General features: G+C 45.4%; 1 protein-coding gene across 1 annotated transcript; it reads right to left on the bottom strand.

The window, feature by feature from the left end:
• Positions 1-780: 780 nt before the first annotated feature.
• Positions 781-12,373, bottom strand: LSM8 (LSM8 homolog, U6 small nuclear RNA associated). The gene is made up of 4 exons (XM_038752945.1): positions 12,299-12,373; positions 5,883-5,923; positions 2,532-2,659; positions 781-1,076 (listed from the first exon to the last, which is right to left on the bottom strand). Exons 1-4 carry the CDS (start codon positions 12,327-12,329, stop codon positions 986-988), a joined length of 291 nt encoding a protein of 96 aa, XP_038608873.1. The 5' UTR covers positions 12,330-12,373; the 3' UTR covers positions 781-985.
• Positions 12,374-16,125: the final 3,752 nt, after the last annotated feature.

Below are 16,125 nucleotides of genomic sequence, written 5' to 3'. Positions count from 1 at the left end.
AAGATTCAGATGAAGAGTTGGAGACCTCTATTTTAAGGGGATCCTGAATAATCCTCAATTTGCGTAACCCACCCTTTGACATATTCTGCTATGGGTTGAAGGCCATTCATTTTGTACAGGTGAACTTTTTAGCATACTTCTTTAAGGCATAGGTTAGATACTAGCTACAATGACTACAAATTGTGGCACTGGGACTAAAGTGTCTTCAGAAATGTTAAGGAATGCAATGAACGATTTATCATCCTTGCAGATGCCACCTGCTGCTAAAAAGCTTTTCCTAGACTCGGTTCCAAACTTTATTCCCACGACCATTCCCTTCCTCCACTTTTGTGTCTCCTAGCTATTATACAACACCTGTTGCTTAGTCCCAACAAAACATCCTCTACCTAGTCTAATTTTCCCCAGCAAGGGGAAGCCTGTCTCCTCTCCCAAGGATATTCTTAAATCAAACCCTCCCACCCTTCACCCTTCCCAGAGAAAGGGGTGGCAAGGCTCCACAATTAACAGGACTGGCAAACATCACTGGTAGCAAAGGCAACAAATGTGACAGCTACAGTTTCCTACCTTATGACTCCGTTTTCTCTGACTCTTGACTCGCAAGTACTAATCCATAGTTCTGATATAATTAACCCAAAAATTCTGCCTAGAAAATGTCTCCCAAACCTTTGAAAATGTCAAAGTCACCACTTTTATAATAAAAATGCCAAATGTCATCAGGAATAATCTTCGCTAGGTAATCTGTGCTTAGTAAAAAAAAAAAAATCTGGCTGCCAAATTTGCAACTTCACGAAAAATCTTGCATTTAATAACTTTAAAAATGTTAATTTACATGTTCAACTACAAAACATTCACCAAAAGATGCGTGCAGACCCTGTAGATGGCAATGTCACACAATTTATAAAAACGCTACGGCATCAAACGCAGATAAACAGTTCTTTACAGCCAGCGATTTGCCAAGTCCCATGAATCCAGCTTCTCCTTCTCCTCAGTGTGCGACAGAGTTCAACGGTTCTGCTCGTATATTTCCCAAGTCGAGAGCGGAGTCTGTTTCTTCATCGATTTCTCCGATGACTGCACTGTAAACAATTGTGATAAAGTGGAACGAATTAAAATTTCTTACGGCCAAGTCTGAATGATACGGAATACTCACTCAGTCATATTTATCGAGCACTTACCGTGTGCAGAGCACTGTACGACGTGCTTGGGAAAGTATATTACAACAATATAACAGCTGGGAGATACGGCCCTTGCTCACAATGAGCTTACAGTCTAAAGGGAATAAATTCCCCGCTCTGCCGCTTTTCTGCTGTGTGACCTTCACTTCTCTGTGCCCCAGTTATCTCATCTGTAAAATGCGGATTAAGACTATGAGCCCCCCGTGGGACATGACTAGCTTGTATCTACCCCAGCACTTAGTACACTGCCTGGCACATAGTAAGTGCTTAACAAATACCATAAAAGCCTTGGATTATACATTGTTGTTCTACACTTTTACAAGTGGAAGGGGGAAGTAGCCAGAAAGACCTCAAACCGGGTGTAGGTTTTTTTCTGTGCCTTCCATTCTGCCAGGTGGTTTGAAGGAACTGTGGCATCAAAGGCCTCCCTCTTTCAAATAAGAAATCTTCGCCAACAGGTCTCCTCTATTCCAAGAGGTTCCCTGGCCACTACTTTTACAAGGGCACAAGCCCATCCCCTCCTTTTCCTCTCTGATCTTCAGATGTGTGGCTGAGAAAGTGAATCACGGACGCAGACCTTGCCTTTCAAGCAGCGTGGCTGATTAGTGAGCGTGGTCGACGGAGTGTGTTGGCCCTAATGGACGACGGTGTGGACAAGGTTATTCCTCCTAAGTTTCTTAAATAGACTGCGCAAATACCTTCATGACCTCCATCTACACTATACACTCATCTTTAGACTGTAAGCTTATGGTGGACAGGGAACGTGCCGCCAACCAACTGTTGTACTGTGCCCTTCCAAGTGTTGAGTACAGTGCTCCACAAATCAAATGTGGTTGATTGACTGATCATAAATACAGGCAGCCAACATTCAGGGACGGCAGCAAGAGGAATCCTGAGGACGCCACCTCCTCACTTAATCAATCAGTGGAATTTATTGAGCATTTACTGTGTGAAGTACTGTACTCTAGGCGCTTGGGAGAGTGCAATACATCTTACAGATGAGAAAACCGAGACTCAAAGAAATTAAATGACTTGCTCAAAGTCACACTGCAGGCAAATGGCAGAGTCTGGATTAGAACGCAGGTTCTTTGACTCCCCAGCACGTGTTCTTTCCACTAGGCCATGCTGCTTCTCAACTAATAACTAACCATAACTAATCAATCTGAGATATGGTTTCCATTTTGGTGGTAAACATCAAGAAATTTGACTTTCTGAGGCCAACGTTGTCTGGATTGAAATAAACACCAGACTCCTAATCCCGCCAGGTACTGCCCTTTCACAGATGGTCTTTTTTTTAAAAAAAAAAAAACCAAAACATCCAATTGTGGGGTTGTAGTTGGAACGTATTCTACTTACACATTGTCTCCTCTTACGATGTACAGCCCGAGGACCACTTGTTCTACTCCTTGGGAAGAGCTGAAGACCCGTTCATGGCTTTCATCTAAAATCAGGTTGATGGTCTGATCGAAACCTTTCAGGGTTCCCTAGAAGGTGCACAAAGTAAAAATCAGCCCAGTCTTTCATTCATATTCATTGAGCGCTTACTGCGTGCGGAGCATTTTGCTAAGCGCTTGGGAAGTCCAAGTTGGCAACATATAGAGACGGTCCCTACCCAACAACGGGCTCACAGTCTAGAAGGGGGAGACAGACAACAAAACATGTAGACAGGTGTCAAAGTTGCCTGAACAAATAGAATTAAAGCTATATGCACATCATTAACAAAATAAATAGAATAGTAAATATGTACAAGCAAAATAAATAGAGTAATAGATCTTTACAAATATATATACAAGTGCTGTGGGGAGGGGAAGGAGGTAGGGCGGGGGATGGGGAGGAGGAGAAGTCCTAAACAAAATCCAAAACACAGTTCATGACTAAGTTAGAGATCAGACAGATGCCTTTCTATTTCTGGGATACTTAACCATTTTAAAAGAGAAAACGGTTCTAGTGAAAATTCTACAACACAAGCCCTTTTTGACGATCTCCAGTTATTCCAAAGCAGAGAGGTTTAGTTTGGCCACGAAAATACACTGCTTAGCCTACCTTGTTTTAGAGCTAAATAATTGAAGATATACAAGTCCCAAGATCACAGAACGACCTTGCATTCTTCGGCCAAGCATTTATTGTTTCACCTCTGCTACATCCTTGTCGCCAGTCCCCTTTTCCCACTTCCTCTCCGACTGGGGACGGTGGATCAAGGCCGATGTCTCGATCTCACGGTCGGATTCTTTCCTAGCCCTCCGCACAATGCTTTCCACAAAAGTAAGCACTTACTGGTACTATTATGGTATTACTAGGCTAGAATTTCTTGACGAACCCCACATTTCCTGAGAACCAGAAGCAGTCTCTTGGAGGGCAAGTAAATGCATGGCATAATAAGTCCTTGAAATAGGCTTGGGTTTGAACAGAAAACAATGGATAAAATCGCTTGCCCGTCTACAGGTCTTGGAACTGGGCAAGTGATTATTCCAGTTACTGGTTCTGAGGCTCTTTGGGAGGGAGGCGGGATCCCGTCCCTTGGGCCCCCATCCCACTTCCCTAAACTTCCAGAATATAGACGTCTCCTGGAGATAAAAGTGGGCTCAAATGCTCCCATTTCACTTTCTTGCCTCTTCTTGTTACCTTTAAAAATGAGCCTGTGTATAGAATTCCACCCCCTTCATATTCTTAACTCCTTTGACTGTCATATAATAGAAGTTGATGAAGCCCCTGCTTTTTAAGTGAGCCAAGCAGGTGACTCCTTTGATTCCACCACTCACTTGCCTAACCCTCATTCCAAGACAATAATTAATAAATACAAGGCACGTCCTGTTCCGAGGTTTACTTCCCCAGATTCAGTAAAGCCAAATTAAAATAATGGTAACGATGACATGTACCAAGCGTGTACAATGTACCCTGAAGCGTGGCCTAGCGGAAAGAGCACGGGACTGGATCTGGGTTCTAATTCCAGCTCTGCCAGTCGACCGCCGTGTGACCTTGGGCAAGTCATATTCTCTACGCCTCAGTTTCCTCACCTGCCAAATGTGGATTAAAGCCTTCTACTTAGCCTGCGAGTCAATCAATCAATTGTATTTATTGAGCGCTTCCTGTGTGCAGAGCACTGTACTAAGCGCTTGGGAAGTACAAGTTGGCAACCTAGAGAGACGGTCCCTACCCAACAGTGGGCTCACAGTCTAGAAGGGGGAGACGGAGAACAAAACGAAATAGAATAAAATAAAATAACAAAATAAAATAGATATGTACAAGTAAAATAAATAGAGTAATAAATATGAACAAACAAATATACATGTCCTATGTGAGCAGCGTGGCTCAGTGGAAAGAGCCCGGGCTTTGGGGTCAGAGGTCGTGGGTTCAAATCCCCGCTCCGCCACTTGTCAGCTGTGTGACGTTGGGCAAGTCACTCCACTTCTCTGGGCCTCAGTTCCCTCATCTGTAAAATGGGGATGAAGACTGTGAGCCCCTCGTGGGACAACCTGATTACCTTGTACCTACCCCAGCGCTTAGAACAGTGCTTTGCACATAGTAAGCGCTTAACAAATGCCAACATTATTATCATTATTATTATTATAGGGACAACTTACAATCTGATTATTTTGTACTTACCCCCGTGATTAATACAGCGTTTGGTACGTAGCAAGTGCCTAAAAAATACCCTAATTATGTGCTCAGCACCGAGGTTGATACAAAATAACCATAATGGACACACAGTCTAAAAGAGAGGGAGAACAGGAATTTTCTCCCTTTTGTAAAGATGCGGAAACCAAGGCACAGAGACTTGCCCAAGGACACACAGCAGGCATATGGCAGGGGTCATGGGTTCAAATCCCAGCTCTGCCAAATGTCAGCTGTGTGACTTTGGGCAAGTCACTTAACTTCTCTGTGCCTCAGTTACCTCATCTGTAAAATGGGGATTAAGACTGTGAGCCCCACGTGGGACAACCTGATCACCCTGTAACCTCCCCAGCGCTTAGAACAGTGCTTTGCACGTAGTAAGTGCTTAATAAATGCCACTATTATTATTATTATTGTTATTATATGGCAGAGCCGGGTTCAGAACCCAGATTTCCTGACTCCCAGGGTCCTGGGCCCTTTCCTATGAACGGGATGAGGGAATCTCCTGGTGCAATCACCAAACAAGCCTTGGTCCAGCCACAAAAATTTAGGGATCAAGGATTCACGGAAAGGAATCGAATATAGTGATAATGATTTTCTCAGAGCCAATTTGCACCCCCTCCCTGCCTCTCAAGACTTCAAAAGGGCAGTGCCAAACGCGCTGGGAGGCAGCAGGGATGCAACACACTATGAAGTGCGTGCATTAATTTCACATACAAAATGCATTTATGCCGTCATTTAGACTGTGAGCCCACTGTTGGGTAGGGACTGTCTCTATATGTTGCCAACTTGTACTTCCCAAGCGCCTAGTACAGTGCTCTGCACACAGTAAGCGCTCAATAAATACGACTGATGATGACGATTGATGATTTATAGTCAAAGGGAAAGCAGGACTCGGGCAAGCAGTCACGGATCAGCGGGCAGTTGCCAGGATAGCCGCCTTTGGTCACCTAAGTTTCAACTATTTTCAGGAGGTTACGGAGATACAGGTAACTTGGTGGTGGGACAGGTAAAGTAAAACCAATATAAAATTAATTAATCCCCAGACAAGAGCTACATAAAAAAAAAAAAAAGCACGGAATAATGAGCACTTACCACAATCATTCTCCCATCAGACGTAATCACTGCGACGGTACCTGATCCCTGAGTCAAGGAAACATCTCGCAGAGAAAACCTACATTCCCTGGAAACTTGATATAAGAATTTAGGATTTTCTGGAAACCTACAGACCCCATTTGTTACTCAGGAACATTATAGCTACCCCCTGTAATGGAGCTGAGGATATTCTACGGATTAGTTCGAAGTTTACGGAAAAAATTATTTGGGTATGCTTTGCTTTGCAGAAACAGTAAATCAATCAATCAATCAATCGTATTTAAAGGCGCTCAATAAATACCACTAAATGATTGGTCAATCAATCATATTTATTGAGCGTTTACTGTGTGCAGAGCACTGTACTAAGCGCTTGGGAAGTACAAGTAAATCTCCAGGCACTAAGGATAGATATGTAAGCTCCTGTGTGCACGGATTGTGTCTACCGACTCTACTACACTGTACTCTCCCAAGCGTTTCATACAGCGCTCTGCACACCAAAGGCGCTCACTAAATACCACTAAATGATCGGTCAATCAATCAATCATATTTATTGAGCGCTTACTGTGTGCAGAGCACTGTACTAAGCGCTTGGGAAGTACAAGTAAATCTCCAGGCACTAAGGATAGATATGCAAGCTCCTGTGTGCACGGATTGTGTCTACCGACTCTACTGCGCTGTACTCTCTCAAGCGTTTAATACAGCGCTCTGCACACCAAAGGTGCTCAATAAATACCACTAAATGATCGGTCAATCAATCAATCATATTTATTGAGCGCTTACTGTGTGCAGAGCACTGTACTAAGCGCTTGGGAAGTACAAGTAAATCTCCAGACACTAAGGATCGACTGTAAGCTCCTGTGTGCACGGATTGTGTCTACCGACTCTACTACACTGTACTCTCCCAAGCGTTTAATACAGCGCTCTGCACACCAAAGGCGCTCACTAAATACCACTAAATGATCGGTCAATCAATCAATCATATTTATTGAGCGCTTACTGTGTGCAGAGCACTGTACTAAGCGCTTGGGAAGTACAAGTAAATCTCCAGGCACTAAGGATAGATATGTAAGCTCCTGTGTGCACGGATTGTGTCTACCGACTCTACTACACTGTACTCTCCCAAGCGTTTAATACAGCGCTCTGCACACCAAAGGCGCTCACTAAATACCACTAAATGATCGGTCAATCAGTCAATCATATTTATTGAGCGCTTACTGTGTGCAGAGCCCTGTACTAAGCGCTTGGGAAGTACAAGTAAATCTCCAGGCACTAAGGATAGATATGCAAGCTCCTGTGTGCACGGATTGTGTCTACCGACTCTACTGCACTGTACTCTCCCCAAGCGTTTAATACAGCGCTCAGCACACCAAAGGCACTCAATAAATACCACTAAATGATCGGTCAATCAATCAATCATATTTATTGAGCGCTTACTGTGTGCAGAGCACTGTACTAAGCGCTTGGGAAGTACAAGTAAATCTCCAGGCACTAAGGATAGATATGCAAGCTCCTGTGTGCACGGATTGTGTCTACCGACTCTACTGCGCTGTACTCTCTCAAGCGTTTAATACAGCGCTCTGCACACCAAAGGCGCTCACTAAATACCACTAAATGATCGGTCAATCAATCAATCATATTTATTGAGCGCTTACTGTGTGCAGAGCACTGTACTAAGCGCTTGGGAAGTACAAGTAAATCTCCAGGCACTAAGGATAGATATGCAAGCTCCTGTGTGCACGGATTGTGTCTACCGACTCTACTGTGCTGTACTCTCTCAAGCGTTTAATACAGCGCTCTGCACACCAAAGGCGCTCAATAAATACCACTAAATGATTGGTCCTGAACCTTCCATCTTTAATCACCTTCTAGCTTAAAAAAAACCCCAGAAAACATATCGAACGTGGGGTACGCCTGCCCCAGACACAGCTGATGGGTGGAAAGCCATTTCTTTTGACAGATCAATCTGAATTTTCTAATTTTCTTCGGTCCTCTGAGACGGTATCCAGGCCAGCAAAGGAGGAGGAATTGGAGGCCATCCGGCCTGGAGGGAAATTTGTGTTTCAATAGTATTTATTGGACGGCTGCTCTCGTAGGCGCTTAAAATGAAGGGGGATGGACGGAAAATTAAGGCACGAAAGGAGGGGAGGCGATGAGGTGACCAGGCCAGAGCTGCCATTCTCCTGATCGACTGGGGATTTCGAGACCACCCCAGTGTAAACGGTCCCAGAAGCAGCGGCGTGGCACAGTGGACAGAGCGCGGGCCCTAATTCATTCATTCAATCGTATTTATTGAGCGCCTACTGTGTGCACAGCGCTGTACTAAGCGCTTGGGAAGTCCGAGTTGGCAACATATAGAGACAGTCCCTACCCAACAGCGGGCTCACGGGCTAGAACGGGGAGACAGAGAGCAAAACCAAACATACTAACAAAATAAAATAAAAAGACTTGGGCGAGTGGCTTCACTTCTTTGTGCCTCGGTTACCTCATCTATAAAATGGGGATAGAGACTGGGAGCCCCTCATGGGACAGGAACTGTGTCCGGCCCGCTTTGCTTGTATCCACTCCAGCCCTGAGTACAGTGCCCGGCGCGTAGTGAGCACTGCTTCTCTGCTCAACGGGGCCACGCTCCTTAAATACGACTGAATGAATGAATGAATGAATGAATGAATGCTGTTATTAGGGAAGCTCGGTGGAAAGAGCCCGGGCTTTGCAGTCAGAGGTCATGGGTTCGAATCCCGGCTCCGCCACGTGTCTGCTGCGTGACCTTGGGCAAGTCACTTAACTTCTCGGACCCTCAGCGCCACACTCCTTAAATACGACTGAATGAATGAATGAATGCTGTTAGGGAAGCTCAGTGGAAAAAGCCCGGGCTTTGCAGTCAGAGGTCATGGGTTCGAATCCCAGCTCCGCCACGTGTCTGCTGTGTGACCTTGGGCAAGTCACGTAACTTCTCGGACCCTCAATGCCACACTCCTTAAATACGACTGAATGAATGAATGAATGCTGTTATTAGGGAAGCTCAGTGGAAAGAGCCCGGGCTTTGCAGTCAGAGGTCATGGGTTCGAATCCCGACTCCGCCACGTGTCTGCTGTGTGACCTTGGGCAAGTCACTTAACTTCTCGGAGCCTCAGTTCCCTCATCTGTAAAACGGGGAGAAGAGTGTGAGCCCCACGCGGGACAACCTCATCACCTTGTATCTCGTTATTATTATTATTATTATTATTATCTGTAAATGGGTATTCAATACCTGTTTTCCCTCCTACTTAGACTGCGACTTCCATGTGGAACAGGGTCTGTATCCAAACCTGATCATCTTTGAACAGTGCTCACCACATAGTAACATTTAACAAATTCCATTATTATTATTAGCATTCTTCTTATCATCAGACTGTGAGCCCACTGGTGGGTAGGGACTGTCTATGTTGCCAACTTGTACTTCCCAAGCGCTTAGTACAGTGCTCTGCACACAGTAAGCGCTCAATAAATACGATTGAGTGATTAGAACGGTGCTTTGCACATAGTAGCGCTTAACAAATACCACCATCATTATTACTGCAACCTCCCCAGCGCTTCGCACATTGTAAGCGCTTAACAAATACCATCATTATTATTACTGCAACCTCCCCAGCGCTTCGCACATTGTAAGCGCTTAACAAATACCATCATTATTATTACTGCAACCTCCCCAGCGCTTTGCACATTGTAAGCGCTTAACAAATACCCTTATTATTATTACTGCAACCTCCCCAGTGCTTCGCACATTGTAAGCGCTTAACAAATACCATCATTATTATTACCGTAACCTCCCCAGCGCTTCGCACATTGTAAGCGCTTAACAAATACCCTTATTATTATTACTGCAACCTCCCCAGTGCTTCGCACATTGTAAGCGCTTAACAAATACCATCATTATTATTACCGTAACCTCCCCAGCGCTTCGCACATTGTAAGCGCTTAACAAATACCATCATTATTATTACCGCAACCTCCCCAGCGCTTCGCACACTGTAAGCACTTCATCATCATCAATCGTATTTATTGAGCGCTTACTATGTGCAGAGCACTGTACTAAGCGCTTGGGAAGTACAAGTTGGCAACATCTAGAGACGGTCCCTACCCAACAGTGGGCTCACAGTCTAAAAGGGGGAGACAGACAACAAAACCAAACATACTAACAAAATAAAATAGAATAGATAGGTACAAATAAAATAAGTCATTAAGTGGCGAAGCCAGGATTAGAACCCACGACCTCTGACTCCAAAGCCCGTGCTCTTTCCACTCAGCCTATTTATTTGTTTATTTTACTTGTCCATATCTAGTCTATTTATTTTATTTTGTTAGTGTGTTTGGTTTTGTTCTCTGTCTCCCCCTTTTAGACTGTGAGCCCGCTGTTGGGTAGTGACTGTCTCTATATGTTGCCAACTTGGACTTCCCAAGCGCTTAGTCCAGTGCTCTGCACACAGTAAGCGCTCAATAAATACGATTGAGTGATTAGAACGGTGCTTTGCACATAGTAAGCGCTTAACAAATACCACCATCATTACTGCAACCTCCCCAGCGCTTCGCACATTGTAAGCGCTTAACAAATACCATCATTATTATTACTGCAACCTCCCCAGCGCTTCGCACATTGTAAGCGCTTAACAAACACCATCATTATTATTACTGCAACCTCCCCAGCGCTTCGCACATTGTAAGCGCTTAACAAATACCCTTATTATTATTACTGCAACCTCCCCAGTGCTTCGCACATTGTAAGCGCTTAACAAATACCATCATTATTATTACCGTAACCTCCCCAGCGCTTCGCACATTGTAAGCGCTTAACAAACACCATCATTATTATTACTGCAACCTCCCCAGCGCTTCGCACACTGTAAGCACTTCATCATCATCAATCGTATTTATTGAGCGCTTACTATGTGCAGAGCAATGTACTAAGCGCTTGGGAAGTACAAGTTGGCAACATCTAGAGACGGTCCCTACCCAACAGTGGGCTCACAGTCTAAAAGGGGGAGACAGACAACAAAACCAAACATACTAACAAAATAAAATAGAATAGATAGGTACAAATAAAATAAGTCATTAAGTGGCGAAGCCAGGATTAGAACCCACGACCTCTGACTCCAAAGCCCGTGCTCTTTCCACTCAGCCTATTTATTTGTTTATTTTACTTGTCCCTATCTAGTCTATTTATTTTATTTTGTTAGTGTGTTTGGTTTTGTTCTCTGTCTCCCCCTTTTAGACTGTGAGCCCGCTGTTGGGTAGTGACTGTCTCTATATGTTGCCAACTTGGACTTCCCAAGCGCTTAGTCCAGTGCTCTGCACACAGTAAGCGCTCAATAAATACGATTGAGTGATTAGAACGGTGCTTTGCACATAGTAAGCGCTTAACAAATACCACCATCATTATTACTGCAACCTCCCCAGCGCTTCGCACATTGTAAGCGCTTAACAAATACCATCATTATTATTACTGCAACCTCCCCAGCGCTTCGCACATTGTAAGCGCTTAACAAACACCATCATTATTATTACTGCAACCTCCCCAGCGCTTCGCACATTGTAAGCGCTTAACAAATACCCTTATTATTATTACTGCAACCTCCCCAGTGCTTCGCACATTGTAAGCGCTTAACAAATACCATCATTATTATTACCGTAACCTCCCCAGCGCTTCGCACATTGTAAGCGCTTAACAAATACCATCATTATTATTACCGCAACCTCCCCAGCGCTTCGCACACTGTAAGCACTTCATCATCATCAATCGTATTTATTGAGCGCTTACTATGTGCAGAGCACTGTACTAAGCGCTTGGGAAGTCCAAATTGGCAACATCTAGAGACGGTCCCTACCCAACAGTGGGCTCACAGTCTAAAAGGGGGAGACAGACAACAAAACCAAACATACCAACAAAATAAAATAGAATAGATAGGTACAAATAAAATAAGTCATTAAGTGGCGAAGCCAGGATTAGAACCCACGACCTCTGACTCCAAAGCCCGTGCTCTTTCCACTCAGCCTATTTATTTGTTTATTTTACTTGTCCATATCTAGTCTATTTATTTTATTTTGTTAGTGTGTTTGGTTTTGTTCTCTGTCTCCCCCTTTTAGACTGTGAGCCCACTGTTGGGTAGGGACTGTCTCTGTATGTTGCCAATTTGTACTTCCCGAGCGCTTAGTACAGTGCTCTGCACATAGTAAGCGCTCAATAAATACGCCTGAATGAATGAGGAGGGACCTACTTGTGCGCACGCGCGGGCCGGCGGGACCGGAAGTGAGCGGCCGGACGGGACCGGAAGTGCCCGACCCGAACCGGAAGTGACCGACCCGAACCGGACCGAACCCCGCCGAGTCCCGGCGGCCCCCGCGGCCTTCCCCGGCGAGCCGGGCCCCGCTCAGCGTCCGGATACGGTTGATAAAGTTCTCCAGGGCGGACGTCATGGCTCCGGCAACCGCCGCCTCCTCCTCCTCCGCAGATCTCGCGAGACGTCCTCCGCCCCCACCTCTCGCGAGACCTCCTCCCGCGCTCCCTCTCCCCCCCCGCCCCACTCTCGCGAGATTTTTGCGGGCCCAGGGCGCGCTCGGCAGTCTCCTACCTGTGGGCGGGAGGGGGCGAAACGCCTGCGCATGCGCGGAGGGGGCGAAATGCCTGCGCATGCGCGGAGGGCCCCCAAAAATCATCCTTGGGCTGTTTGTTCATAGTAATCAATCAGTCAATCAATTGTATTTATTGAGCGCTTACTATGTGCAGAGCACTGTACTAAGCGCTTGGGAAGGACAAATTAGCAACATATAGAGACAGTCCCTGCCCAACAGGGGGCTCACAGTCTAAAAGGGGCTCACAGTCTAATGGTGGTGGTGGTTATAATAATAATAATAATAAAGGCGTTTATTAAAAGCTGACTACGTGCAAATCACTGTTCTAAGCGCTGGGGAGGTTACAAGGTGATCAGGTGGTCCCACGGGGGGAGCTCACAGTCTTCATCCCCATTTTACAGATGAGGCAACTGAGGCCCAGAGAACAATAATAATAATAATAATAATAATGATGGCATTTATTAAGGGCTTACTATGTGCAAAGCACTGTTCTAAGCGCTGGGGAGGTTACAAGGTGATCAGGTGGTCCCACGGGGGGCTCACAGTCTTCATCCCCATTTTACAGATGAGGGAACTGAGGCACAGAGAATAATAATAATGATGATGATGGCATTTGTTAAGCGCTTACTATGTGCAAAGCCCTGTTCTAAGCGCTGGGGGGGATACAAGGTGATCAGGTTGTCCCATGGGGGGCTCTCAGTCTTCATCCCCATTTTACAGATGAGGGAACTGAGGCCCAGGGAATAATAATAATAATGATGATGGCATTTATTAAGCGCTTACTATGTGCAAAGCACCGTTCTAAGCGCTGGGGAGGTTACAAGGTGATCAGGTGGTCCCACGGGGGGCTCACAATCTTCATCCCCATTTTCCAGATGAGGGAACTGAGGTTCAGAGAATAATAATAACAATAATGATGGCTTTTATTAAGCGCTTACTATGTGCAAAGCACTGTTCTAATTGCTGGGGAGGTTACAAGGTGATCAGGTTGTCCCACGGGGCATTTATTAAGCGCTTACTATCTGCAAAGCACTGTTCCAAGTGCTGGGGAGGTTACAAGGTGATCAGGTTGTCCCACGGGGGGGCTCACAGTCTTTATCCCCATTTTACAGATGAGGGAACTGAGGCCCAGAGAATAATAATAATAATGATGATGATGATGAGGGCATTTATTAAGCGCTTACTATGTGCAAAGCACCGTTCTAAGCGCTGGGGAGGTTACAAGGTGATCAGGTTGTCCCACGGGGGGGCTCACAGTCTTCATCCCCATTTTACAGATGAGGGAACTGAGGCACAGAGAATAATAATAATAATAATGATGGCATTTATTAAGCGCTTACTATGTGCAAAGCACTGTTCTAACTGCTGGGGAGGTTACAAGGTGATCAGGTTGTCCCACGGGTCATTTATTAAGCGCTTACTATGTGCAGAGCACTGTTCCAAGTGCTGGGGAGGTTACAAGGTGATCAGGTTGTCCCACGGGGGGGCTCACAGTCTTTATCCCCATTTTACAGATGAGGGAACTGAGGCCCAGAGAATAATAATAATAATGATGATGATGAGGGCATTTATTAAGCGCTTACTATTTGCAAAGCACTGTTCTAAGCGCTGGGGAGGTTACAAGGTGATCAGGTTGTCCCACGGGGGGGCTCACAGTCTTCATCCCCATTTTACAGATGAGGGAACTGAGGCACAGAGAATAATATTAATAATAATAATAATAATAATAATAATGGCATTTATTAAGCGCTTATTATGTGCAAAGCACTGTTCTAACTGCTGGGGAGGTTACAAGTTGATCAGGTTGTCCCACGGGGGGCTCTCAGTCTTCATCCCCATTTTACAGATGAGGGAACTGAGGCCCAGAGAATAATAATAATAATGGCATTTATTAAGCGCTTACTATGTGCAAAGCACTGTTCTAACTGCTGGGGAGGCTACAAGGTGATCAGGTTGTCCCATGTGGGGGGCTCACAGTCTTAATCCCCATTTTACAGATGAGGTAACTGAGGTTCAGATTATAATAATAACAATAATGATGGCATTTATTAAGCACTTACTATGTGCAAATCACCGTTCTAAACGCTGGGGAGGTTACAAGTTGATCAGGTTGCCCCACAAGGGCTCACAGTTTTAATCCCCATTTTCCAAATGAGGGAACTGAGCCCAGAGAATAATAATTATAATAATGATGGCATATATTAAGCGCTTACTATGTGCAGAGCACTGTTCTAAACGCTGGGGAGGTTACAACGTGATCAGGTTGTCCCATGTGGGGAGCTCACAGTCTTAATCCCCATTTTACGGATGAGGTAACTGAGGCTCAGAGAAGAATAATAACAATAATGATGGCATTTATTAAGCACTTACTATGTGCAAATCACCGTTCTAAGCGCTGCGGGGAGGGGGGGGGGCGTTACCAGTTGATCAGGTTGTCCCACGGCGTGGGGGGGCTCACAGTCTTCATCCCCATTTTACAGATAAGGTAACTGAGGCACAGAGAATAATAGTAATGATGATGATGGCATTTATTAAGCGCTTACTATGTGCAAAGCACGGTTCTAAGCGCTGGGGAGGTTACAAGGTGATCAGGTTGTCCCACGGGGGGGCTCAGTCTTCATCCCCATTTTACAGATGAGGTAACTGAGGCACAGAGAATAATAATAATGAGGATGATGGCATTTATTAAGCGCTTACTATGTGCAAATCACTGTTCTAAGCGCTGGGGTGGTTACCAGTTGATCAGGTTGTCCCACGGGGGGCTCACAGTCTTCATCCCCATTTTACAGATGAGGTAACTGAGGCCCAGAGAATAATAATAATAATGATGATTATGGCATTTATTAAGCGCTTACTATGTGCAAAGCACCGCTCTAAGCGCTGGGGAGGTTACAAGTCGATCAGGTTGTCCCCCGGGGCGCTCACAGTCTTAATCCCCATTTTCCAGATAAGGTCACTGAGGCCCAGGGAAGTGAAGTGACTTGCCCAAAGTCACCCAGCTGACAATTGGCGGAGCCGGGATTTGAACCCACGACCTCTGACTCCAAAGCCCGGGCTCTTTCCACTGAGCCACGCTGCTTCTCTTGTGAGGCGCTTACTACGTGCCAAGCACTGTTCTAAGCGCTGGGGGAGATCTAGCGTCATCAGACGTCGTCATCAGTTGCATCATTCATTCAATCGTATTTATTGAGCGCTTACTGTGTACTAAGCGCTTGGGAAGTACAAGTCGGCAACATATGGAGACGGTCCCTACCCAGAAACGGGCTCACAGGCCAGAAGGAGGAGACAGACTCCCAAACAGAACAAAAAATCGTCGGAACAAATAAAATTCAAGCTATATGCACATAATTAATAAAATATATAGAATAGTAAATATGTACAATTGAAATAAATAGAGTAATAAATTGGTACAAATATATACAAGTGCTGGGGGGAGGGGATGGAGGTAGGGCGGGGGGATGGGGAGGGGGAGAAGAAAATGGGGGCTCAGTCTGGGAAGGCCTCCTGGAGGAGGTGAGCTCTCAGGAGGGCTTTGAAGGGAGGAAGAGAGCTAACTCGGTGGATGTGTGGAGGGAGAGCATCAAGAAGCAGCGTGGCTCAGTGGAAAGAGCCCGGGCTTGGGAGCCAGAGGTCCTGGGTT

Source organism: Tachyglossus aculeatus, chromosome 10 (genome assembly GCF_015852505.1).
Source record: "Tachyglossus aculeatus isolate mTacAcu1 chromosome 10, mTacAcu1.pri, whole genome shotgun sequence".
NCBI lineage: Eukaryota > Metazoa > Chordata > Mammalia > Monotremata > Tachyglossidae > Tachyglossus > Tachyglossus aculeatus.
Note: the sequence above shows the minus strand (reverse complement) of the source record. Positions and strands in the feature narration are given on the sequence as shown.

Bases quoted from the DNA above. Each gene is read 5' to 3' on its own strand.
- LSM8 (XM_038752945.1), bottom strand. From the start codon at position 12,329: ATGACGTCCGCCCTGGAGAACTTTATCAACC. The intron at 2,660-5,882 runs GTAAGTGCTCAT...TGCACCTTCTAG, and splicing joins CTGATGGGAGAATGATTGTG to GGAACCCTGAAAGGTTTCGA. The intron at 1,077-2,531 runs GTAAGTAGAATA...AATTGTTTACAG, and splicing joins ATCGTAAGAGGAGACAATGT to TGCAGTCATCGGAGAAATCG.